Source organism: Lutjanus erythropterus, chromosome 8, assembly GCF_056507025.1.
Source record: "Lutjanus erythropterus isolate fLutEry1 chromosome 8, fLutEry1.hap2, whole genome shotgun sequence".
In the NCBI taxonomy this organism is placed as follows: Eukaryota; Metazoa; Chordata; class Actinopteri; order Lutjaniformes; family Lutjanidae; genus Lutjanus; species Lutjanus erythropterus.
Genome location: NC_139324.1, coordinates 29,724,286 through 29,752,173, shown reverse-complemented (window position 1 = coordinate 29,752,173; position 27,888 = coordinate 29,724,286). Strand labels below are relative to the sequence as shown.

At 38.4% G+C, this 27,888-nt stretch overlaps 2 protein-coding genes across 15 annotated transcripts in view; both read left to right on the top strand.

Moving 5' to 3' along the window:
- Window positions 1-12,878, top strand: part of pkp4 (plakophilin 4) — a 123,989-nt gene extending 111,111 nt beyond the window's left edge. For all 13 annotated transcript variants that reach the window (XM_084725228.1, XM_084725229.1, XM_084725226.1 and 10 more), the window contains 9 exons: window positions 106-297; window positions 1,762-1,935; window positions 2,192-2,342; window positions 4,756-4,948; window positions 5,399-5,483; window positions 6,580-6,697; window positions 6,811-6,951; window positions 7,756-7,820; window positions 11,856-12,878. In XM_084725228.1, coding sequence (XP_084581354.1) covers window positions 106-297; window positions 1,762-1,935; window positions 2,192-2,342; window positions 4,756-4,948; window positions 5,399-5,483; window positions 6,580-6,697; window positions 6,811-6,951; window positions 7,756-7,820; window positions 11,856-12,101 — 1,365 coding nt within the window. In that variant the 3' untranslated portion in view covers window positions 12,102-12,878. The remainder of the gene's footprint in view (window positions 1-105; window positions 298-1,761; window positions 1,936-2,191; window positions 2,343-4,755; window positions 4,949-5,398; window positions 5,484-6,579; window positions 6,698-6,810; window positions 6,952-7,755; window positions 7,821-11,855) is intronic.
- Window positions 12,879-18,368: 5,490 nt separating this feature from the next.
- On the top strand, window positions 18,369-21,847 carry dap1b (death associated protein like 1b). 2 transcript variants are annotated; one of them, XM_084725225.1, is made up of 4 exons: window positions 18,369-18,528; window positions 20,357-20,453; window positions 21,127-21,190; window positions 21,329-21,847. In XM_084725225.1, exons 1-4 carry the CDS (start codon window positions 18,459-18,461, stop codon window positions 21,443-21,445), a joined length of 348 nt encoding a protein of 115 aa, XP_084581351.1. In that variant the 5' UTR covers window positions 18,369-18,458; the 3' UTR covers window positions 21,446-21,847. The 2 variants fall into 2 exon arrangements, with proteins under 2 accessions (XP_084581351.1, XP_084581350.1); XM_084725224.1 differs by having other exon boundaries at window positions 21,124-21,190.
- Window positions 21,848-27,888: the final 6,041 nt, after the last annotated feature.

The following is a 27,888-nucleotide window of genomic DNA, read 5'->3' as shown; positions in this document are numbered from 1 at the left end:
TTCACACAATTTATTGTATTGAAGCTTTTGTCATGGTGATTTTTAAAAGCCGCTGCTGTAACGACCCAAACAAACCCCTGTCTCCCCTCCTCCGTCTGCCGTCAGATTGTGGAGAACTGTATTTGCACTCTAAGGAACCTGTCATATCGTCTGGAGCTGGAGATGCCGCCGTCCCGACTGACAGGGGGGCAGGAGCTGGACGGCTTACTGGGCAGCGAGTCGCCCAGTAAAGAGGTGGACTCCAGCTGCTGGGGCAGGAAGAAAAAGAAGAAAAAAAAGAGCTTGCAGGAAGAGACAGTGAGTGTGGAGTTTTTCAATAGAGACTCCGAGCAGTTTTCAAATCAGCAAAAGGTTTATTTATTCAACATGTACGACACTAGAGTTGTCGCCATACCAGAACTTTAAACTTCAATAGTATAAAAACTGAAACTCCATACCGTTTTCAATACCACAACAAAAACAGAAAAAAGTCCAAGGCACATAAAGTTTGTAGGATAATTTTCTTCTTTTTTTAAGTTGACACCCTGCACACAGTGCTGTTATAGAAATGTCACTGAACATGGTGTGATTTTGCTGCAAGCCAAATTTCAGGCCGGACAATAAAGACTTAACTGAACTGAGGTCTTGAATGAGCACTTAGAAATTCTTTAAGGTTCCTTTAACTTTTTATATTATTTCAGTAGTTCCAATACTATAATTAATGGGTTTTGTATTATTTTAAACGTGGTATTGAAATATTATTTATACTTTTGACAACTTTACACACTGCTGTTCAAACGTTAAGAATAACCTGCAAATAAAGCTTGATTAGATATAGTCATTCAATGTTCTTGGTTGGTTTTCTTGCTTTCAAGTTGTAAAAAGTCCTCTTTACAGATAGAGGTTGTTTTGTATGAAGGGTTAGTAAAAAAGTAATATTTTGTTCAGTGCTATACAATGATTCCACCAGGCTGACAACTAAAAGAGCACAAAGACAACTCAGAGCTACAGTTAAATAACAGTATAAGAAACAGAAATACAAGGTCTGTGTGGGTGAGCACTGACTGAATATCAGCTGAACATATGTACTGACAAATCACAGTTTAAATATATTCAATCCAGGTAGACTGCAGAGAGCACAAAGAAAAATGTGAGCCCAGTTGGACAGAGGTGTTTCAGTCTGACCGACAGTCACTTGAACTTTTCTGAATCGGAAAAATAAATGAATGAATAAATAAATTGAAGGGTATTTGGGAAAACAGAATTTGACCCTATCATGTAACACCGTGGAGACCTCAAAGTTTTAATCATGTTTTTGGTGCCAAAACTATTTTAAATGTAAACTAAAAGGGCACTCAGTCTTGACGGAGGTCTGCGTCCTCTATCTTTCTATGTTAACAAAAGTGAAAAATAATTCATGTGTCCACCTGTGATTCTGATCTGTTCCAAAATTTAATGGGATCTTCCTCGGACCGTGCTGCTCCTTTCCACCAAGTTTCATGAAAATCAGGCCAGAAATTTTTCTGCAGTCCTGCCAAGAGTCAGTCAAACAGCATCAAAAATGTAACCTGCTTGGTAGAGATAATAATACATTTAGTTTCTAAATGATGAGTTATGATGATAAAATAGCCATTATTGAAGGAATAATTGTTGTACATTGTGTATATTTACACCAGTACCTCAACTATCATATCATTACTGTCATATAATGTTTATTTCTGCTTTTATTCTAATCCATTAGACATTCTGTATTCAGACTAATTGCTGTGGTTATCTGTTTAGTGGGACGGTGTGGGACCCATCCCCGGCTTCTCCAAGTCTCCTAAGGGTGCAGAGATGCTATGGCACCCTTCAGTGGTCAAGCCTTACTTGACACTGCTGGCTGAGAGCTCGAATCCTGCCACTCTGGAGGGCGCCGCTGGGTCCCTTCAGAACCTGTCAGCGGGAAACTGGAAGGTATAAATCCAATATCTCCGTATTTATATTCGCACAAATAAACACACAAATTCTCCTTTGTTTTTATACACACTGCTAAATGTGATATCCTCAGAGACCAAGCATCTATTCAGCTGGTTAGAAAGGATTTAACAGCTCACCTCTTCTTACACTTGGAATCACACATGCTGAAATATCCGCCTCAAGACAAACTATTTCCCTGTGTAGCGTCTACACCTTTCGAAGGCTTAATGCTTTTGTGTTTTTGTGTGCACAGTTTGCGGCATACATTCGTGCAGCGGTGCGTAAGGAGAAGGGACTGCCCATCTTGGTGGAGCTGCTGCGGATGGATAACGACAGGGTGGTGTGTTCAGTGGCCACTGCTCTGAGAAACATGGCACTGGATGTCAGGAACAAGGAGCTAATAGGTCAGAAGTCACACTGTTAAACAACCGAGTCAGATAAGATGATACACAAATGATTCTTACTTTCCATGTTGCTGTATGCATACATAATGCATAAAACATGAATATTGAGATTAGTGTTGTCACAGTCCTGGAATTTTTAACCCCTAACTTTAACCCCTGTCTCATATGCACTGCAACTCTGCAATTATCTAGACACTACCTAGAGGTACAGAGGGATGCATACAAATGTCTGTATTAGCAGCCCTGGACTTAACCCTGCCAGCTTGCTAGTCCAAATCCAGGGTGAACCATGTTTGAACAGAGCAGCTCAGAGTCTCATGAGTGGGCATGTTGATGATGTCACACAGTGTGCAGCTGCTCGCCTTTATATCCATTTTTTTAATGTTTTTTTATATATATACAGACTACATGAGTGTAATATTTTTTATCTCACATTTTAATGCCTTTCTTCGTCATCTATGATGTTAAAACAACAGATTACAGTCAGAAAAGTAGAAGTATGCATTCTGCAAGCAGTGCACCACAAAGTGTCTCTCCTGGTGGGCAGACAGACTACAGTCACCTGATCGCTATGTCTATCACCTTCCTCTGCTTCCATCACAGTCTGCTAATTTTGAGGCTCTGTTTATATTGATAGCAACGCAAAAATAGCTATCATTTAGGATTAGTCCTCGTCCTACTGCACGCTCTGCAGGCGCCATCCCTCGCCAAAACCACACGAAATATTTCCATCATGTAACAAATTAATATCAAAAGTTTTTAGATGACTATGAGAAACCTAACCCTTGTAGAGACATTTGTTTTTTCTTGTTAGATCAGGCCTTTAATAATAAATTAACATATCAAAGCTAATACAAGGAGTTTTTAACTGGTTATGAAACAGTCTCAGTTAATACTGTTGCCTCTATATGACCTACACAGGATAACAAGACCATCAACGAGAGGATTGGCTGTTTCTGTAAAATTATTCTAAATGCCTCTCGCAGATCAGATTCTCCTTCTCCATCCATCCATCTGCTGGTGCCAGTGTATCAGTACTGCAGAAAATTAGTATTTATATGAATTGATATATATTGATAAATCAATATTTGCACAATTTTATGTATATCACAAATGTTTTATCTATATACTTGTAGGATTTTTAGACTGCTGCAGGAATGAATGCCTGAAATTAGGTCTGTGGTTAAAACAAGCTAAACAGATTTTCACATTTTATTCTGTGACCTAAAATACCTAGGTGAATACACACTTGAGACAACACTAGTGATGTAAAGTCATGTGACCATGGTGCAGTTCATTTATAGCCATTAGCATTAGCTTTTCACCTTAGGTGACTGTAATTATGCAACAAAAATCATAAATATAGTTTTGCTTTGTCAAGATTATCTTGCCAAACAAAATTTACAAATCCCTTAAACTTTTGTGTCGTCACAACACTTATTTTTGACACTAATTCAAAAATCTCATTGGCTTTTTGTGGAGGAAACAAGAGCAATGCTAACTTCTTGGTTGGCCTACAAAAATATGTCATCCCTGCAGCACTATATGATACTATAATGATATAACATGGATCAGAATTATACTGAAATACAGTGGACAATGAAAGACACACAGTATTGTTGACATTCAACTTTATATTAATATGTATATTTAACAATTTTCATCCGAACAGCTTCATGCCTGCTGACAGTTAAAGAACGTGTTTAAAATCAGTTTTTTATAGTTAAATGCAGAAACAGAAGCAGGGCATTGTGTAACCATTTTAACTACTAGTTATTTTTCCTTTCATCTCACTCCAGCCCCCTTCTTTTCCATGAAACAGTCTCATTTCATGAAAAACAAGTTTTTATGTGCTCGCTCTGTGGAATTAATGAGGAGTTACAGTTCCAGCAATGCAGGGGTGACGCCTGTAGGCAGAGGGGGAGGAGATGCAGTGTTAGTTTTAAGGTGCTTTTGGTTGTGTGTGTGTGTGTGTGTGTGTGTGTGTGTGTGTGTGTGTGTGTGTGTGTGTGTGTGTGTGTGTGTGTGTGTGTGTGTTTGTGCTGCATGTATTCAGGACCTTCAGCTGGGCTGCTCTGCTGGAGGAGAGATAGGGGAAACAATCCTTTTTCAACACCAGGATGCGCACACAGTCCGACGTCCTTGCGATGATAACGCAATGTCATTTGGGAAAGCTGCCTACCTCACTGCAGTCTCAAGCAAAATTAATGTATCATTCATGATGTGAAAATAACAAAATGTAGTTCAGGTCACTGTGGCACACATCCACTTATACATTATGGAACATGCAAAAAAATGTAATGAATGTCTGTATGTGTGGTGGCTTTTCCTTTCTTTTCTCTGTGCATATGTTCACAAACGTGCTGTACAGTATGTCATAGCTGCACGTCTCACGTCCCTTCCTCCCTCTCAGGGAAGTATGCAATGAGGGACCTGGTCAATCGTCTCCCAGGGGGGAACACCACCCTGCTGTCGGACGAGACCGTGGCGGCCATCTGTTGCACCCTGCACGAGGTCACAAGCAAAAACATGGAGAACGCCAAGGCCCTGGCCGACACGGGCGGCATCGAGAAGCTGGTCAACATCACCAAGGGCAGAGGAGACAGGTGTGTTACAGCGGCGTCTATTTGTCCTGTCGCTTTTAGTGAGGGCGTAGAGTACACACACTGATACACGCGCTTAACATGTGCACATGCTCAAATGCACTGCTTACAACAGTCATCAGCCATATGTGGCTGGTGGCGGGGCTGTATGAGCTGTCCTGGACATTATACAGTGGGAGTTTTACACAAACACTCACAGAGGCATTTAATATAGCCACAGGGAAGGTGGTTTTGTGTGCATTGAGGTTTTAAGTCCCTGTGGAATGATGGAACAGTGCTGTAGCTATTTCCAGCCTGCTATATATTCAGTAATGTTCCAGGCTGAAACATACTGAGGACACTCTCTTCCTTCAATCATGCTGTCCTGCAGTATTTACAGTGTCTTTTAAAATGAGGTTCAAGTGATTCAGGAATTCTCAGAAATGTGTGTTTATGTTCTTGTCTGTTTTCCAGGTACTCTATGAAGGTGGTTAAAGCAACTGCTCAGGTGCTGAACACACTGTGGCAGTACCGGGATCTACGTACCATCTATAAGAAAGTAAGAACAATGGGACTGATGGCAGCAGCCTATGATTATAACCCAATATTGTTAAGTGTGGACAACATTTTTGGATTTTGACAAAATGAAAGCCAGGCCTTTTAAATATCAAAGGGTCAGAAGGTTATAAAAAGCACAGAGCAAAGAAACCAGTGGGGGAATGAGCATTTTTAAGTGTCCCCTAGGTCTAAGCTGGTTAATATAAATTTCATGACATACTTATGTCCCAAATAGTCGACTTTGTCAGGACTGGTCTTGCAAGGTAGATGGCATGTTTAGCTGTTTTCAGGGTATGAAATGCTGATTTTACGAAATTTGGTGGGAAATGTCCAGATTAAAAGCACTTTTAATAGCATAGTGCCTCTTTAAAGGGATTGTTCAGATTATTTAAAGTGGGGTTGTATGAAGTATTTATCGATAGTCAGTCAGTGCATTAGTACTACTAGCAAGTACCAGCACAGAAGCTTGGCAATGTACTGCTACCTGAAAAATACAATAATAGTTTAAGTGTATATTTAGAATGTTTTCACTGCTTTACTTTCCCATCAGACAGCCTTTTCTGATGGGAAACCACCGTTTTATAAGCCCAAACATCGCTTCTTCCGAATCAACCAAACTTCACAGGTGAAATCCGTAATTTTACACAGGACAGTTTGTTTGTTTGTGTCATCGTGTGACTTTGGTGTTTAAAATAGTTACCTCAGATTCAGTGAAGTCACACAGTAACACAAACAGACCAGCAAGTCGAGGCAGCAGTAGACCAACAGTTCCCGTGTTCTGTGAGATAAAATGACTTATTTCTCCTTTGGAGTTTGGTTGGTTTGGACAGAGCAATATTTGGCTTATATAATAGCTGTTTTATATCAGAAAATGCTGTCTAGTAGCAAGGTAAAGCAGTACAACTATTCTAAATATAACACTCTCATGCTGCTGAACTTCTGTGCTGGTACCCTTCTCTGTTTCTCTTAACTGGGTGCATGCTACTGTAGCTCGCACACTGACTATCCCTTTAAAAATACCACACAAGAGTTTTATGACATCCAGTTCTCTTCTAGTTATTCAAACCACCACTTTTCCTCTCTGTTTGTCCCAACAGGACGGATGGAACCAGAACCATTTCCTCACACCAGTGTCAACTCTTGAACGTGACCGGTTCAAGTCCCAGCCCACCCTGCCCACCAGCACCATTCAGATGTCCCCAGTTAACCACCCTGGTAGGCTCCAGTTCACCGCAGATGCTGCCAGATGAAAATAGACACCGCCAGTGAAACAGGAAAACCTCTGGAATTTAATGTTCAAATGTGTTTTTGCTTCTTTGTCTTCACAGCTGCCAGTGCAACGTCGTCTCCTGCCATGCTGGGCATCAAAGAGCATAGAGACACTATCAGAGATTATCAGAGAGCGCAGTCAACTATGCAATTTTATAATTACCAAGGGGACAACAGTATCCATAAAAACCAGTATACAGGTACTTAAACAACGCACACATCTGAAAGCTATTTAAGTGCTTACAGCTTGCATATCAGAAGTCTTTAAAATCCTATTCAAACAGTAACACTATCTGTAATCACAGGCCACCCTGTGGTCCTCTCTGAGCGGGGCATTATCTATTTTATCCTTCATAATACTCCAAGCAGATTTCATGGCCAGTTTAGTCTCCCTGCCAAGACGGTCCTCTCTTATCATCTCTACGAAAGCCTGCCAGCCCAGAGACAGTCAGTCAGTTTAATTCAGAGTCCTTCAGAGCTGTTTTTGTGCTGTGGATGGTCTGTGCAGCGGTAAAGCGAACTGGCCGGCCAGTGGTCGACACTCTACAATGGCGCCATTGTTAGCAGGCCCAAGTTTCAGCGTGCAGACAGGGGCAGTGAGTGGGTACCCAGACATACTACAGCCAGTCGAGAGCTCTCGCCAGCCTACGCTGGTTGGCGGGAGCAGGGAAGGGGGGGGCAGGCAGAGTAAACAAAATGAGCTGCAGCCTCAACAGTCCATGCGCTACATAGCAAAGTGGAAATTGTGTTTCAGGATTCCACCGGTTGGATGAAGTGCCAACAAAAATACCCATCCCACAGGCTATGTAAACAATAGAGCATCAGTGACCAACTCAATTATTTGCTGTTATTTTTCTCCCCAGCACAGCACGGCACTTCTTGATCCTGCTCTATCTAAATACAGACATATGCCCGATGGGGATGCGCAGACTTTTTCACTGATATGAAATGAAATGTATTTGCAAGAACCATAAAACTGCTCTTTTTATTTTGACTTTTCCCAGGGTCTGGACAGCCCTCTCCATATTACTACTCATCGCCCACAAGAGAGGAGCCCAGAAGAACACAGGTGAATATGATCGTTCTGCATAAATGTTTACTTCCAATTCAGAGGCTTTGCAGTTTTTATATCCACAGTGCAAAGTAACTCTGCGTCTACCTTTTAGTTTGGGTTATTTGGGCAGAGGCTTTTATAAAATTATTCTTAATTCACTCAGTGGTTTAGTTATCAAGGCTATAATATTTAGCATTTAGATTATTGATACTTATTTTGTTGACTTGAGCACGCACATTGTCCGAAATGTTTCCAACTATGATCAAACCGAGAGAAATCCATAATTTACTATAATTTATTTAAGGTAACGGTGCATTTCTTATTAGTTGCTAGTTTCTGTAACTTCTGGGAAAAAAACACAGAGAGAGAGAGTGAGGAGGGAATAATAAAGACAGATTTTCATCTGCAGTGGCTTAACAATGATGACAACAAGTCCCATAATCCCGTGCTACTTTACAACATAATGAAACTGCCTCTTTCATTATTGCTTTTATGTGAGAGAGACACCCAGCAGCAGAACTTGTGTATTGTGCGTTTAATGCAGTAGTTTACAACTTCTATAGACAACAGCACACGATGCCCCTCATAATAGCATCATGGTAATTACATACAACATACAATAACACACATGCAGCATGTAGCAGCACTGCAGGGTGCACAGATGTGTGTGTGTGTGTAGAGTTTTCAGAAGCTACTCGGTCTGCACTACAGCAGGAACAATTGATTGTTTTCATTAGCATTTAATTTGTAGATTTTTTTTAAATTAAACAGTCAATGAAATGTTTGAAAACAGTTTAGAAAACACCAGTCACGATTTCCTGTAGCCCTGCATGATGTCTGAACAACAACCTAAGTATTTAATTTGCAATGATTTACAAGACAGAAAAGTAGCTTGAACAAGAGACTGTTTAATAGGGCTGTCATTCACAACATTGACAGTCAAATTCTGAATCGGTATTTGAATGCCACAGCTTTTTTTGTCATGTCTGTTCATTCTGGTATTCATACCTGGTGTTTCTGCTCAGTTGCAGATAAAGATTAGGTTACATTATGATATATCAGAAGGAAGCTGCAAAGAAAACAGACAAATTAAATGAATGAAGAGAGTTCTCTACCAGATTTTACTGTCATTTATGGCCTCCCCAGCTTCTCCGTCCTCTGTGACTTGTTGTGCTTTCATTACCTTAGAATGGGCCCTTTGTATCTACAGAGAGCACAGGTCTTCCTCCACGGAAGGCGGGCTGTTGTACCGCCATGTTTCTGCAGTAGCCCAGAACAGACAAACACTTGCCCCAACGCTGGCTTTTTTTGGGGGGCACTGTAGGTTTCATCTACATGCTTGGAAGGGGAGGGTGAGCCGAGCTGGTCGGTCAGTAATCTGAATTTTAGGCCTTAATATGTCTTAAATACAGTTTCGACAGGTGTTGATCTGGCTGAAACAACTACAAAACAAAACGAACATGGAACCAGTAACTACCAAGGGACACAAAACTGTGTAAGGACTTCAGTCCTTTAATCCAATGAATCACTTAAATGAAATGAAACAGACAACAACAGACATTTGATGTTTCATTTGCAAACACTAAAAGAAGCTTCAAATGTATGAAAACATTACATTTGCACAACATTTTTATCAATTCATTGTTTAACAATCAACGACTCGTCTCAGGCCTACGTGGCTTCACCGATAAGACTGAGAAAGCAAACTTTAGGTGTGATCCCACCCTTGAAAACCAATGTGTTTTTTCTAGGAAATGTTTGATAGTATTTGTACACGGCCCTTGTTTGAGATCCGTCCACCGCGCTGTATAAACCTGGCGGCGACGACCAGCTCTTCCACCCGACTTGACTAATACAAAGAGACTGACACGTATTCCACTGCGGATAAATGGCGATGCTGGGAATGACCCAGCACATCAGCTATTGTCTGAGCCAGAGTGAATGTGACTGCTGGGATTGGGATGGTCTGGGCGCGTCTCAGGCACCTGTCACTGCGGGACACGTCCATGTGTGCCCATTCAGATAATGGGCACAGTGAGGAGGAGGAGGAAGGAGGGAGGAGATTGGGGGAGACAAAGACAGAATTCTCTTGTGTCCTTCATCCCGTCACATTTAGACCAGTTAATGTGTGAGGACAGTCATTACCCCGTTTATTTCAGACAAACACAATTCCATCCATCTTCTGAGTTTCTGCTATTTACCTTGAAGCAGTTCTCTGTTGTATTAGTGGACAGAGACGTGTGGACTCGAAAGTGATTGATTAGTTTACCGGCTGAAAAATCTCCCGCCAGACAAGAGTGCATTTCACCGAAACTACTGAGATGTTTTATTATTGTTGTATTATTGTGTCATTTAATTAGCATCAAGTTGAAGATCTGGTTGAGTTGTGTTTGATGCTGTTATTGTGTTCTTTACTGTGGTGGAAAATATATTCAGATCCTTTTCATCCAGTTTGGGAAATAAACTGCACTGTTTTCTTGCTGGTAAAGACTTGAAAGTTAATGTGCTTGACCAAGAGACACTCTGACACAAAACCTCCATATAACTTGCTGCTTTAAGTCCTTGGTTTTTATGCAGATTAAACAAAAAAAGATATTAAATATTGATAATCTTTAGGGATGTTGGTGGGCAGATTCTGTGAGCTTTTGACACACCCAAGCACATTGCCTCCCCTTGTTTCTGGTCTTTATGCTAAGCTAAGCTAACCTGTTGCTGGCTATAGCCTTATATTTGACAGACATGAGGGCAAAGAGATATCAGTGTGTGAGATTTAGGGGGGATTTATAGGCAGAATGTGGCAAAAAAAATTTAAATAGAATATTCATTGTGAAAGTATTTGATGGCCTTTGTGTTGTATTATTGTGCATCATCTTAAATTATTAGATTGGTAACACTGATGATGTATCAATGTGCAGGCAACATTTTAATTTTGGTTAAATGTTGGTTGAGATGGAGCTGATTTTATCTTCATGTGCAAAAATTCATCATACAAGCTTCTTTAAGTTTTGAATGAAAATTGGAACCTGCAAAGTCTATATACCTATATATACACTATACTTTGAAGTAAGTTGTAGCAGAGTGAAATGTTCGTTATTTCCCTCTGAAATGCAGCGAAATAGAGGTATCACATAGTATAAAATGAAAATACACAAATAAAAGTACCTCAGAACTGCTTAACTGCTCCACTGCCAAAAACAAAAATGGCATCTTGTTTTGTAGGCGTGTCTTTGGTGAGCGGTCACTGTCAGTGCTAACCTTGGTGACGAATGCTGTTTCCTGTGACTGTTTCACAGCAACATCGACCTGAAGTTTCACCAGTTGAAGGCTTTTAATATTAAGGCAGCAGTGGGAACTAGTCGGTTTGCATTAGCATGACGATACTGTAATACAGCTCTGATGCGCTGCAAGTAGATGAAATTCAAATCTGTTAAGTTTCTCCCGCTTGTGTCAACCTCGCCACTGACATGACATGAACATGTTTGAGGCTTTTCCCGAGTTAATTCATTTGGTTGCTGTTCATAGATACAACTCAACAAAACTATGAACACAACACTTTTGTTTTTGCTCCCATTTTTCATGAGTTGACGTAAAAGACCTAAGACTTCTTCTATGGACATACACTCACAAATTGAACAATTTGAGAAAAATAAACAAATATGTTAGTGAGCACTTCTCTTTTGTCAAGTTAATCCACCCACCTGACAGGTGTGGCATAGAGATGCTGATTATTGCACAGGTGTAGTTGGACTGGACACTGCACTGCTAGACTGAACTGTGTAATAAACCTTTTGGAATAAAGATTTAGTGTGCATAGATGAAACGATTTTTTTGCTTAAACTCATGAGAAACAGGAAGAAAACAGAAGTGTTGCATTTATATTTTGTTGAGTGTAAGAGGACATTTACAAGATAAGTGTCTGTAAAAAAGTTGATTGTGATCTGTAACTTGAGTAAATGTAGTTAGTTAGTTAGTTAGTTGACCCGCTGGCTCTTGATCACATTGAAGTGGAAATCAGTTCCTCACAGCCTGCCTGTCTCTTTTCCCCTGCAGCCGATGTATTACACAGAGGATCCGAGCCGGAGGAACTACGATACGTACAGAATGTACCTGAAGCATCCCCACGGCTACGACGACCCGTACTTGGAGGAGGTCATCACCTACCCGCCCACGGTCGACTACAGCTCCAAGCCTCACGGACTGAAATCCACCACCAACTATGTGGACTTTTACGCTAGCACACGGAGGCCTTCGTACAGGGCAGAGCAGTACCCCGGCTCTCCTGACTCCTGGGTATAAAGAGGTCTGGAGATGCTCCTGTGTCACGATCAGGGGGGACGTGGGGGGGCTCTTCACCCTGCAGCAGAGCCGGGGGAAACACAACAAACTTTTTCATGAACTTTGGCTTTATAAGTGTGTTTGTTGTAAAGTGAATGTGTGTGTTTTGAAGGGGGAGTTCAGCGGAGCGATGGCAGATGGAAAGATGGAATGTGTGCCAAAGAAGGATTTAAAGGAATGTTTTTTTTAAGTTATTTTTTTTTTTATTTTAGTAGAAGATGGAATCACGCTGGGGGACCAGACACTAGTGTGAGGAGACGTGCGTCCTGCTCTGTCTAGATGTTAGTTTTATTTTCTTTATGAAACTCTTAGCTGTGATAGCATGATGAAAGTTGTGAGTCATGTGAGCGAGGGTCTGCGGTAAGAGTCAAGATGGGGAACTGTGTATGTGCCGAAGCCAAAATGGATCATGAACTCATATCTGTAAAAATAAAAAACAAAGAAAAAAAGATAGTAAACTAATGATGTTAGATTGTACAGAGGGATCAAATTGTATCTGTACTTAATGTTGAAGCTGTGTAATGCCATGGAGTCTTGTACATTTCTTTCATTTTATTGTAAATACAGAAAAAAAAACAACATGTTACCTGGTTTACACTCATCAGCACTGGTTAAAAAAGAAACTTGTGCCATGTTAAAAATCTATAGATATATAAATATATGAAGAAATATGTGGACAAAGATGGCATCATAACACAACCATGCTAAAATAATAAAAGGTCAGTTTTGTTTTTTAAACACGTGTAATTGCATCTTTTGCTCTTCCTGTTTACTGACATTTTCTACACACACAAACAGAACTTGGAGAGATTCAAAGGAGAAATCAAACACTTCTCTCTTTTGAAGTTTGTTCTCTGCAGTTATTCTGCTCCTGGGGGACAAAATGTCTCATTAAATTGCATTTACACAAACATGCTTTGAACCAGCGGTCCTGTGTTCCGAAAAAAAAACGCTGAGGAGCCCTGAAGCAGAACAATGAATGATCAGCAACCCCAAACCCACACCTGGGCAAAACAATTTTGCTCTTTGGATTTAAAAAAAAGGTACTGTCCAAATATTGACACTGAATATGAACAGTGTAACAGTATTAACTCAGGCTGCAACCAACACTTTTTATTATCTGTTATTCAGCAGATAACTTTCATGATTAATCATTTTGTCTACATAATGTCAAAAAATTGTGAAAAGGGCTCATAACAATTTTCCGGACCCCAAAATTATCTCTTCAAATTGCCTGTTTTTTTTTGCCTCAAACCAAAATACTCTTCATTTACAAATTAAAAACAGCAAATCCTCACATTTAAGAAGCTGGAGCAGCAAATGTTTGACATTTTTGCTTGAAAAATGACCGAAAAGGTTAATTGATTATCAGAATAGTTGACAACTAATATTCTTTCAATCAGCTAATTGACTAATTGACTAATCACTGCAGCTGTAACAACACCAAAAAACTCAAGTCACAATAATATGACAATAATAAACCCACAATACAATTATTTATTATATTATATATTATTTATTTATTTTTATTTATCTTGATATTAAAAAACAGAAAAAAAATGTCCTTTATTAAATAATAGATAGAAAATAAATAATTGGTTGTATAAAATCCATTTTTCCATTTAACTCAAAATGCTTCAGCTTTCCTTCTTTAATAAATAAAGAATAATAAATAAAGCATGAGCCAAAAATTGGCACGAACTCTTTGGTAATGAATGTTTGAATTATGAATGTACAGTTGCAAAACAAAAACAATGCAGCAGTCGGTAGCAAACCTTTAATAAAATGAACCATGTAATATTGAGGTAGATATTACCTGAGAAATACAGTTCTGTACAGCATCAAGACACTTTTTTTTATTGTTATAAATCGCTGGATTGTTACATCCCTAATCAATAGTGAGGTAAGATTGCTGGAAAATATGATGCTCAAATCGAACTTCAGTGAGGACCCAGGCCAAAACAACAAACCTTCCCTAGATAAAAAAAAAAAATGAAATTGCTCAGGTAAATAAATTTGGCCCCCCAAAAATTGACATTACAAAAATAAACCGAACTCCCCAGCTACACTGGGAACACAAGAAAAGATAGGGACACAAAAGCACATCTCTAATGTGGAGCTTCCAGGCAAGAAGTCAAGGTAAGTCGAAATGTACTAAAACAGAGCTACAAGTACTGTACAAACAGCCAGTTCTTCTGCCCTCTGTATTTTCTAATTTTCTCCTTATTTTTCTGTGAAAACATGAAACTGGTGTCAAGCCCCACATTCGCCAGCCAGTGGTGCAGCAGAGGAGACGCGTAAAACTGTGAGGAGCCCGAGGAGCAACTCGGCTCCTATTAGCACATTCTAACATTTACACATCCTCCTGTAAGAGGATGTAACAGTCTGTAGGTAAATGAATAACACATGAGAATTAGACACGTCGAATCTTTGCTTCTTCCGTGACCTGTTGACCCTTCACTGCTCCCCCTCACTGTTTAATATGCTGTATTTACTGTTTTTATATACCACCTGGTCCAGTGTTTGCTGTGTGATAACAGGATGCAGTAATTTAGCAATATGTTAAAAAATACAGCAAGTACTAAACTGAAGTAATGAATAAAATCACCCTTTGGATTTCCTTGGGGTGTTGTAACAGAAAACTGATTCATTAGTGAGTGAAGTTTTCACTCATGTGCTGCTAGAAGGTCTTCAGTTCCTCTGAAAACCTTAAGAGACCCATAACAGTGTCTTATAATTAAAATAATTTGTGGAACATAAGACAATGGCTGGATTAACTGTGATTTAAGAGGGGGAGGAGATACATTTTTCAGGTGAGGAAAAACTCACTGACACTTTTAAGACACACAACTTGATACAAAGTATAGATTTGTTGTTTACATTAGAAACTTTGTAGCTAGCTAGCCAAAAGTTAACATGACTGTCTCATATTTACATTAGCTTCGATGTTTTTCTCACATTCATTTTGTCAGTTACTTCCCACATCTGCTTGTGTATATTTGTTCTGGCTGCTTATTTACTTTACTTACTTTTGGATTATGTGCTTGTACTTTCTATATTCTTCGAGCAGAGCAACATTCTCAGCTTCCTTTTCTTTTTATTTCTCTTTGTTGTCCATTTTGGAGAAGCTGGCTAACACAGGCTAACCTGGTGTGTTAGCTTAACTGACCATCAACTGACAATAATGCTGTCTAGTAACATTAAAAAAAAAAAAAAAAAAAACGTTCACAACATTTTGTTCACAACTTTTGTATTGAAATTGTGAGTTCACGAGTTTCACTTGAACGCAGCACATGACACCAACTGTCACCAAAGCTTTAGTTCAAACTCTTAGGAGAGGAGACAACCTAAGAGGATTTATGCAATGCTAATAAGTGAACGCTTTAGCTTAGGCAAATATTTTGCTTAAAGGACAAACTTAAGTTTGAAGCCTAAGGTGGTTTATGCAACCAGACATAGTTTTTTTTGTTTGTTTGTTTGTTTTTTGATAGAAATTACACTTTACACAAGCACATATTCATACGCCTCATACACGTGCCACTTAGACACAAAATGCAAATAATATCCACCTGTGTCGTGGCAGAGAGTCAAAACATTGTGGCACAGTTCAGCTAAACCTGTGATGGTTTTGACAGAGCGATGCATCTTTTTCACAGGAGCCATATTGATATGAAATAGTAGAATAACCACAGGTGTTACCAGTGAAATTAATTAAGATTTCATTCCATTCGGGCCAAACAGAGTCAGGGTGCTGCTACTGTATAATACATGTTGGCTGACTGGAAAGGCTTTGCTACACTAAATGGAACAGGACCTTAATTAGTATCATTTGTAACACCTGTGTTTAGCCTACTATTTCATATCAACATGGCTGCCATGAACTGACCTTATTAAGCCGAGGGGTAAATCTCTGAAGCACAGATTTAAATGGACGTGTTCCAATCTGCAGTGAGTGAACAGGTCATACATTTAACAAGGAGGGGCGCAGGAGAGCAAGAGATTTTCCTCACACACACATAAAAATATACAACAGTGCCATTTAATTTAGCATAAAACAACAGAAGGATATCTTATTATATTCAAGTTGCAGATGAAAATACTATTACTTGCTCCTCATAAGTGGGGTTGTCTGTGCTGTTGTGACTATGACGAATTGATTTGATTATTTTTTTTAAAAATCTGCAACAGCCAGTATTGGTGGATTCAGGAAAAGTAAGAGATATATAAGCTTAATAAAATCCCCCACCAGCTGAAGCTGCCGCTCGAAAAAATGATGTGAATATTTCCCTTCGCTTTGCAGTTATTTTCTCCAGTAAATGTGGCACATGACTGATGCAACAGGCAAAGCAAGTCATATGACAGCTATGAGGGTCTGTTTCATATCTGTGTGTTTAATGGACATTTTTCACGGCAGCCATATTGATTTGAAACAGTTAAGTCAACTCAGGTGTTACCATGGATACTAATTAATAAACTGGATCTACCTGTGGAGGTTGGGTTGTACTCATACCTCAGTGCAGGTTTACACTGACATCAGTGTTCAGTAAGAGGACATAAACGTGTTTTATAAAAGATCTGTGTGCAACTGTTTTCTCTGAATTTGATCAAATTAGTTGTTATAATGCACCACTGAGATTGATTTTTTTTTTTAAATATGTTTCTCTGAGTTTGCGTTTTAATATGCCTTAATGAACACAGCTGGTATTCAAATGTGGATTTATTTAAGTTCCGCTGTCTTGCGGTTGCACACTGCCTGGATTCATTCAACAGTTAAAGGGACAGTTCACCCCAAAAGCAAAAATACGTATTTTCACTCTCACATGTAGCGCTGTTTATCCATCTAGATTGTTTTTGGTGTGAGTTGCAGAGTTTTGGAGATATCAGCTGTAGAGATGTCTGCCTTCTCTGCAGCATAATGGGACCAAATGACACTCAGCATAAAAACAACAACAACAACAACAACAACAACAACAACAAGGTCTCTTTCTGGAAATCACAGCCTGGTTACTCAAGATAATCCACAGACCTTGTTGTGAGCAGTTTCTTTTTCTTCTTTTTATTTGTTTTCTTTTAGTAACACAGTGCACCAACTGGGCACAAGAGACACAACATGACATAACATGACATGGGGAGGAGCTGTGAGCAGTTTCATATAGGAACTATTTTCTTTTATTGGACTACACCCCGCCAACTGTGTGACTATGCAGAAAGAAGCATGCAAATACTCGTGGACAAGAGGCTCATGCTCTTTACAGCGTGGGATGTAAACATTAATGGCGTCTCCTCAGCTGAGCCATAACCTCATGTCCATGAATAGATGCACGATTTCTTTGGTATTTTTTTTTGGCGCCTTGAGCACCACAAGCCAAGTGCCATCTAGTTCCATTATATTTGAGAGAAGGCAAACATCTGTATGACTCTGTGACTCACACCAAAATTATCCGGATCAGAACTGACCAGATGAAAGGTTTCATGTAAGCTGCAAAGCTGTCATGAGCACTTGGAAATACTGCAAGTAAAATCCAAGAAAGACAGTAAATATCATTTCTCTTATTGTTATCAGGCCTTTATTTTGACAGGAGGTCAGTGCTGCCTTCCTTGGTCATGATGATGAACTGTGTCGTTTATATTTAATTGTACTTTTAGTCTTTGAATCCTTTACCTCCATGATGTTTACATTGTTCTTCCTCTATGTTTGCAGCTGCTAACATTGCAACCTGTATCTGTAAAACTTAAAGTTTTGGACCTGCCAACAAAATAACTGACCACCGGGCAATTCACAAGTGCATTATTGCATGCTGATGTGCCCTATGCAGAACACTTAAATATTCCATTATTGTAGATTCAGTCATTATTAGGACCTTAAATCACATTTGTGTCTGGTTCATGGCAGCCTGATTGAGTTCTTCTATGTCCTGGAAAATTAAATAGCACCACATACAGCATACAAACATGTATTTTCAATTTTGGGGTGAACTATCCCTTTAAATAGTATTAACCCTTAATATCGCCGTTGTTTAATTGATGTCAAGCTTTTCAAAATAAAACATAAGTCTACACGTATTTCTGAGACATTAATTTGAAGTAAATGATCGGTGTGAGACATCGCGTCTCTGTTTCAGTTTCAGGTTGTTGTTTTTTTTTGTTCGAGATGAGCATCCGTGCGGGATTGAAATGGGCGTTTCCCTTCCTGTAGGCACGCGTGACGTCACCGCGGCTCGAGCATAAAAACAAGCAGAAGTGGGCGTCGAGAAGAAGAGTTTGTTTGGTGCTTTCTTTGGCTGTGTTTTTTTTTTTCCTCCGGAAACTTTTCGAAAAATGGTGCAGCAACTCTCCAAATCTGGGTCGAAGGAGGCTCCTGTTCTGAAGGCTGGCCACCCTCCAGCAGGTAAACTCGTGTTCACACGTCTCCTCTCGCACTGTTTATGTTTTTCTTTTCTTTTGTTTTTTTTCACTATATGAAGCCAAAGCGCTGTTGTTTTCCTCTGCTCGACCCAGATACAGACCCGTCGGTGAATCTGCTCCTCTTCTAGTGTTTTATCTGTTTTTATTTTGTCCTGTTCTGATGCGCTGCTTGATAGATTGGAAACGCGTTTTTTTTTTTTTTAATTGCATCAATCGGGCTGAGTTTTGTAACCGTGATTTTCACCCACATGCTTTTCAGTGTTTTCCAGCCGCAGGCCTCTGCTCAAAGTAACACGATGTTCTCACGCACTAATCCATCATATAGGCTCAATTCAATGCATGAGAAATCTTGTGCAAACGTGTTTTTGCACAGAGACGTTTACGTTTGTCGTGCAGTTTATATTTCTTTGCATTTTCTTAATAACGATGCAGCCGTTTAAACCGACTGTTTACTGTGTTGAAGCAATTGGACAGTTGCATTTTTTGCAATCTGCCTTTTTGCATATGTAACACTACATACACACTACAGCTACACTTTCACATTTTAAGTAAGCATTGCACTTTATTTGTGGGGAACTGCTTAAAAGGCCATTTTCACGTTGTAATGTCATAAAGATATTGAATCTTTTCCCCGTGTTATTTATTAAAATGAAGTAAAGTGTAGTTATGTGACAACTCATCACTGGTTCTGGCTTAAATGTGGACATGACATGACTTTTTTCTTTTGTTTTTAATGGACCTACATCGATTAATCAAGTAGTTGTCAACTATTAAATTACTCACCAGCTCTTTTGATAACCAATTAATCGTTTTTAAAAGAAATAACGTCCAATTTTAGCTGCTTAAATGTGAATATTTTCTGGTTTCTTTGGTCCTCTGTGACAGTCAGCTCATTATCTTTGGATTGTGGATAATACAAGACATTTGAAGGCATCATTTTGGGTTTTGGGAAACAGTGATTAACATTTTTAACCATTTTCTTACACTTTATGGACTAAAAAACTAGTTGATTTATCAAGAAAATGATCAACAGATGAATGAATAATGGAAATAATTGGTAGTTGCAGTCCTAGATTTTTAGAGGCCTAAAAAGGAAAAAAAAGTGGGAGGTGGGAGTGAAAATTCAGAGGTCAGACAAAAAATCTGTAAAATGTATTTTATTTAAGGGAAATATTTTTGTTTCTTACTGCTCTAATCCCTGTTTGACCTCTCAGATTTATCCCTGACCCCCAGCTTGCAAACTACTGTTTAAAATTCAGGCCACTCCCTCAACTTAGACTCTCCAACTGACCATCTGTTTAGGATTTCTCATAGTAAGACTGCAATAGCAGCCATTGACGGAGTTTGTCAAAATTTTCCAAATTGTTCCATTTTACAATTTTGTGGCCGTGGATACAGTTTGAAGTTATTTATGTGGTAAAGATTTATCGAAAGATGCTTTACAATGTATTTTCAGGTCATAACATACGTAAACATTTCTAATCATGTCTGGAAAGATACACATACATTCAAATATACTTTTAATAAAAAGATCAATTCCAAGTATAATTGTGATGCATCAGCCTAAATATACAAATAAAATAGTAATTACATATGACATATTAATAATAAACCTAACCTGTTGTAGTGGAAATGAAGTAAAACAGAACCTACAGTAAACAAAACATAAAAATAAAGAACACACACACTTGGGTCACATGTGTATAAACTCATAAATGCACCAGACATAAACAGGATTAGAAGAAATACCTCATCCAGCTGTTTTTTTTGTTTTTTGTTTTTTAAACGATCTTCCTTCTTTGGGTCAACAGTGAAGGCTGGAGGTAAACGGGTGGCCAAGAAAAGCTTGGAAGAGAGTGGCAATCATGGGACTCCAGAGAAGGAGACCAAGAGGTCTGACAAAGTGAGGTAGGCCTACAGTCTGCATCTGAAGCGTAAACTCCAAGAGCATGGAAATGCATGTCACTTAAAGGGGTCGTGCAGATTATTTGAAGTGCGGTTACGTCGGCGTTTTACCTACAGTTGATTGTGGTTGACATCCAGTCGGGAGAAGCAGAGGGGAGTACCAGCACTGAAGCTCAGCAATGAGGACAGGATCAGCAGCAAAATGTATTTTGGTCGCTTAAAAAAGGCCTACAGAAAAAAAAATCAATATCAGTTAAAGTGTACAATATATTTAGACTTTTTTTCACCGCTTAATTTTGCCATCAGCCGGCCTTTTGAAATGGGGAAACTGCTGTTATAAAAGCCAAATATCGCTCTCTCCAGAACAGCTGCACGCCATTTGCAGAATCAGTTATTTTACCTCACAGAGCACAGGAGATGCTGGTATACTGCTGCCTTGATTTGTTAGGTTTTTTTGTGTTATTGTGCGACTTTGGTGAATCAGAACTTCACCAAACTTACAGATGTTTTGCTGCTGACCCTGTCAACAACAATATTTTGTTGTCTTCCATTGCTGGGACTCCTGCTTCTGCAAACTGGAGACCTGTAGGTATTAGAACCAGACCATGTATGTTACTGGACTTTTCTTTAAATTGAAGTGAGCCTCTTGTTTTTGACACCTGTGATCTTGCAGCAGGTCTGTCGCCGCCTCCAACAGGATGCAACAAGTTGGCATTCTTCTGGCAGGAACTCTTGACAAGGTAAACAAAAACATTCCCTTTTTTTTAACAGCCAGTTCTTTCTTTGCATGTCACTCCTACTGAGCAAACTGGATTAGTTGCAGTGCCTCTCAGGCCCCAGAGCCTTGTGGGTAATAAACTCCTGCCTCACGTTTGCAGCTGAGCCACGACTTTCCAGAGACGCCGGTGAGTGTGAGGCACAGCAAGGTGCGACCCGCAGTAGAGAAGACCCACTCGCCCCGGACCTTCTTCATCCAGCAGCCGAGGAAGTTTTGAGCGACGCACATCTGAGAATTCCCCAGAGGGAGACGTGTTAAGTCAGCTGTGAAAGACAAACATGAAGTGTTAGACACGTGAGGGGACTGACAGGTTTTCTGTGAAGCGTTGACGGGAAGAAGGTTTTTCATTGAGCTCTGTATTTAGAAGAGAAAATGAGCTCTTCCAGGCCGTGCTTATTTGTGAGAAAACTATAAACCAGCATTTAATGTGCCTTTCCTAGTGTTGTAAGAAATGCTGTAGTTGGATTTACCAGCTGATGACAAACAGATGGCGTTTGGATATGTTTAATGTGATGGTTCGGGATTGTAAAGTGTTTTTTTTTAGACCTTTTTCCAGTGAAATTTTCACAACGTATCACTTGGCACTTATTAGATTTAATAAAAAATAACTTGCATGGCATCACTGGACTGCAGATCTTGTTCTTCATTTATCTTGCTGTAAACTAAAACGACCATTAGATGGCAACATTTGACTGTTTAGAAACTTGAGGCTCGAAGTCAGAGGATGATGTTGTTGTACTTCACAAACCAAACTATAAGTTGCAGTATAACAAGTATGAACTTCATTATTCTTTTCCTACAGTTTTGTTTATTGAACATTTCAAGGCATACGTGGAAAATAGTTCAGCGTCTAAATTTCAAAGCCCCTTTCATAAAAGAAGAGATAAGAAACACCAGGGAAATTCAGTTGTTACAGAAGCTCAAGGATTGGAAGAGCAGGTAGAAAAGTAGCGAGTGATAAATGGAATACAGACAAAACTGAAATAGAATCAACTATAAAGAAATAAAAATATGAACTATACAGATGATACACACCTTTCACTAATACATGTATAAATAACACAGTATGTTGGTTGCAGAGGATACAAGCAGCAAAAATTCACAGAATCTTATTGCATGGGATGATTTCACAGTATAAATATAAATATACGGTGTATTGTGAAGAATAATTGCAAGTTAAAGATGTAGGATTAACTAAGTATATGACATACATACTAGACCTGCAACAACTAACTGATGATGAATAGATTACTTAATAATTAAATTAAATAACTGACAACTATTCTGATAATTGAATAATTGGTTTGAGTAATTTTCTGTTTTTGTTTTTGTTTTTTCTGAAGATAAACTGAATACCTTTGGATTGTGAGCAAAACAAAATATTTGAAGACGTCACTTCGGGCTTCGGGAAACACCAGTTGGCATTTTGTGACATTTTATGGACCAAACAACTAATCGATTCATTTAAAAAATAATCAACAGATTAATCTATAATGAAAATAATCACTAGTTGCAGCTGTAAAATATTTAAGGTTATATTATATAGACTGGTATACATATATAAAAGGATATAGTATAGTATGTGATAAATATATATGTATATATACATAATATAGAATTATATTATATATGAGAGAAAAAATACCCTTTTGTAGAAGGAAAGGTACAATAGTTTAACGTAAACCATAAAGCAACTACAAAAACACTCACAAAAATAACTCACATTGTCCGATCACCCATCAGAAACAATCTATGACCAGATATTTACAAACTCCACCCATATAAGGTTAATAAATAAGACAAACAATATAATATACATATTAAAACAGCCTGATATTTGAGTATAATAATAAAACTAGAAGTCAAGGTGAACTGTAACTTACCTACTCCTATTAAGAAAGCCCCTCATTAACTTCATCACTTTTTATTTATTTCATTTTATCTTTATTCTACCAGGAAGTCCCATTGAGATCAAAAAATCTCTTTTTAAAGCCTGTATTCTCTTTTACACTACAACAGGCATAATGAGGCTCCAATGACTTAAGTCCTGTTTTACATTGAGGTGTACAAGAAAACTAGCCCTCCGAGTTTCAGTATTTTGAAGGTTTCTGTGGATGATCCCAGAATGCTCGAGCAGTGACTCATGGTACAGCGATCTGAGTGGAAGAAAAAGTGGAAGCATCTGCAGCAGCTGAGTAAACATTTGTGTTAAGTTGTATCCTGACTTATTTTGCACCTGCTCAGGGAAAGGCACCTCCATATGCACAGAAGAATAAAACCACCCAGAGGTTTGTTTATGCAGTACAAAAAGCAGAATTTATCATACAATCCTGTCAGCACTTATTTGAAAGGCCTGTGCAAAACATGTATTTATGTCACATTTATGTCAGAATGTAAAAGAGACTGTGTGTTTATTATTGCGGCTGTGGTGCAGACGGGCAAGTGATTATAGGATTTTGAGTCATTTTCTGGGATACGTTTTAAAAGCAGGTTTGTATTCATGTGCACGAGCGTTGTAAACGAGGTGGAGGATGGGAGACGGAGAAGCTTGTTGGTTTCCACTTTATGTTACAGGTTTGTGTCCCATCATGGTTATGGTGAAGAATGTTCACGGTTTAGTGCCGCTCACAGGCCTTTTTCACAGCATTGACCTGTCTAGTAAGAAAAGGTCTTACTAATAAAAAAGTGGAGCACTTATCTAAGACAGAGGATCATTATAGCCTGCATTTACTTTATGATTTGGCTTCAATATGATTAGATTCATTACTTATTCTATTTCCTTTCCACAAACAATTTTATAGGCCATCATAAGTCCCAGGTTAGGACTATTATTGTTCTTTTTATGCTTTTATGTATTCTGTATTTTTCATTGGAACACATAATAAACATGACATAGTAAACATAATTTGTTCACATAACAAGTAGAAGTAGAAGTGCAAAAAACACAGGCTATGTCATATTGTTCCAAGGGGTAGACGTGAGGTTTTCTCTGGCATATTTTCCATCTTATGAGGGGTCTTTGGCCGGGAAAAAATAAAGAATTCCTCATCTAAGAAATCCCGAATGTAAGATGTGCTTTTCATGATTAATAGAGCACTGGTTATCGTGAAAAAAGTTTCAGAATTTTCAAATTGCCATATTTTAAAGATGTAATCAAAATAACTATAATTACACATTTGTTCAAATCTAATCTGAGATGATTATAATTAGTTAATTTCTTATAAACTGATTACATGTAATCTATTACTACCCAACCCTGGCCAGCGTGCACAATCCCAGGACCCTAAAACTGAAGCAGCTAAATGGAATTCAGCCATCATTAAATTTTATTGTCTACACCAGTGTTTTTATTCCTTTGTGACAAATATAAATGTCTCCTTGGATCATTAGATGCATTAAAGCTCAATATAAAACACGGTGCATTTTATTTTCTGTTTCATTTAATTCACACAACTCATCATAACCAACATAAAGTCCGGTTTTAAACTGGGCCATGCTGAGATAATTTCCTCCTGGGCAGATTGAATTATACATCATTTTCAGTCTAGGTTGGATTAAATCATTGTTATAGGTTTTATAGGCCATTTTCTTTAAGCAGCTGAAAAAAAATAGCTTTTATTAAACCAAGATGTAATTTGTCATGTAACATTTACTGTCACTCACTTTGCACTTGCATGTGAACAGAGCATGCTGTCTACTCAGCACAACACAAAGGCTTGGCCAGCAGATGTCGCCACCGCCCCACAAACAAAGGTACACCATCAAAAAAACAAAAAACTATTTACAATATTATCACAAGGACATTCAGATCTCTTGTGATAAACACATTTTCTGAGTCAGCTACAAATACAACAACAGAACAATACTAAAAAAAACATTATTTAGGTAATTTTAATTTATAGGGGATTAAGCTCTCTGACCATGGGGCATGAACATGAGTAGTCTATACACGCTCTGACACTACTGAATTTGTATGCAAAGTATAAGTTTTACAAAAAAAAAATCCTGCAAATGTAAAAACACAACATCAACTCCATCCCCTGTGCGCGAACATGCAAATGTGTTTGCCCCCTTTCTTGTGTGTCTCACCCGTGTGTTCATACATAAGCCTTTTTGTTTGCATCAGACGAGTCCACAAACAATATCTGCTCGTTTGTACGCCAAGAAAGTACTTGATGATAGCCTTGTAAACACAATGTGCCGACCTTATATTCTCTGTGATGAGCATGCTGTTCACACATGCCTTTGATACCATCTGTGTGTGAAGTTCAGAGCCCTCTCCAGCTCTGTTTGAGGAGCGGAGCAGTTGGTGGTCTTCTGACTTGCAGACATGCTGCATTTCACTGCCAGTGTCTGCCCATTCCCAGCCATCTGAGGAGCCTCGCTTGACCCCGCGACGCCCACCACACTGCTGAGAAAACACTGCGCACACCGACTGTACAACACCGCCTCACACAGAGGAGTGGGATGACTGAGAGGATGTGGTTTGCAGCTCCAGTGTACTTGAATCACAACAGTAGACTTTTAAGTATGCAGGTTAATTAAGATTATCTTCTTGTGTTGCAGCATATGCAATAAACAATACCTAATTGTAATACAAAACATATATTATTTATGATATTAGACTTTATCATGACCCAAATTTTGCACATGAAACAAGCTGCATAAACTATTATTACCTCATGAGGTCACCATAGACTAAGCTGTGCTGCTGTGAGCTTCACTGACAACAATGAGAACAGCCTAGAGAGCCTTACAATACATTTTATTATAATAACCCAATAGCCTAAGCATTCATTTACATTTTTTCAGCTTTTGCATGTTTATAAGTTAATTAGATATTGTTTTGTTCCTGCATGGTAAGAACATTTAAGCCTCTCCATAGAAATTACATATAAATTACGCTATATGCTGACATGTATTATTAATTGCTGAGGTCAAGATGCCTACAGCCGTCTGAGATTCAGCAGTAAACTACTGAATGACATCCTGTTTCTACAGCCACTAATTGATTAGGATAAATTTACCTAAAAGCTTTGACTCATGTTCCAACCCTTCCTCTTCTAATGTACATCAACAAGGAGGAAGTTACACAGTTTATCTGACTGCTAATAGCAGGACAACAGATCATTTTAAATTTGCATGAACAGGCTTAAATCAAATTTTAATTACTTAGGCTATAGTTGTATGTTAAAGTAGAAAATGGGCTCAGATTCTTAACTTAGGTAAAAAAAAAAAAAAAAAAAATCAATGTAAATATACTTTTTTTCTTGCATTTAAGATAGTATATTGGTCAGAGGTGTTGGCAGCAAAATCTATTAAGAGTAAAAAAGCTTGTTATAAATTCTCAGAGAGATAAATCTTTGATGCAAGCAGCATTTTTAATGTCCACGCAGTCCAGGTGGTGCCATGTTACTTTATATGCCCTTGGGCAATTTAATGTAGCAATGCATCATGTTTTATGAGCTTCTGTGTGTAAAATCTTAATCTGCAGAGTAGCAAATAACTATAGACATAAGATTAATATATGGGATAAAAGTTACTATATAATATAAAATATATTTTGACCTGAATTAGAGGTGCAGGTAAGGACTGTTTCCATATTGATTAATCTATATGTGTTTTTTGATGAGTAGTTTAGTCTATAAAATGACAGAAAACAATCAAAAGAAAATTTGAGAGGCCAAGACAAAAGTTCAAATTGTTTTTTGTTGGTCAAAAATCCAAAGATACTTATTTTTCAAAGATGTGAATGAAAAAAACACTCAAAGTGAGCATTCATAAGCTTCATAAGTGAATTCAACGATTATACAAATGATCAGACCTGGTGTCTATTAACACCTCTAGGTCAAATAATAATTTTACCTCTACACTCTGACATGAAGGCTACTGGTACATATACATGAACTTACACAAAATGGAAACAGGCTTAAAACAGCCTGCCAAAACTGTGAGTACTATACTTGTGTAAATGCACATTGCTACTTACCTCTGTATTCAGGTAGTTTCCAACTTTCCAATGTTAATTTAACTAATCAAATGTGCAGACTGGACCCTTTGAGCCAACAACAACAACAAAAAAGAATGAATAAATAAAGGGTTCAGCAATTCTCTACCAAAAATGTATTCCTGACTATGTGGCGAGGGCTTTGAAACAGCATTTAGTTCTTTAACTTGGGAAATAGAATGGTAAGACTTTAGCTGTGATAAGATAATCAGGACAAGATCCAATTACCAGATTTCTCTAGGTCTTTTTTTAACTGCATCTAATGGCTTGTTTTCACTTATAGATATATCGAAGCCCATTGGTGCCCATGTGATGAAAAGATAAGATTCTGTAAATCGTTAAAATGAAAACATTCTCAAAATAATGAGTTAGTATCTAAGTATTTATATTAAGATACTAACTCATTATTTTGAGATACCATTTTGATACACAAACTCATTTGAGAAAGTGTCTTACAGAATCTTTGTTCATCACACAGGACAAAATGGGCTTCCATAATTTTGTGAGTCTAATTTCATAATAAATTCCTGCCTTCTTGGAAAAAAACAAATTATTTAATATCTAGTAGTTTGTACAGGGAAATAGTGTCAAAGCTTTGAGGCAGATACTGTATGTTAGACTTAAGCAAGTTGTGTTGAGTTTACTTAAAGAAC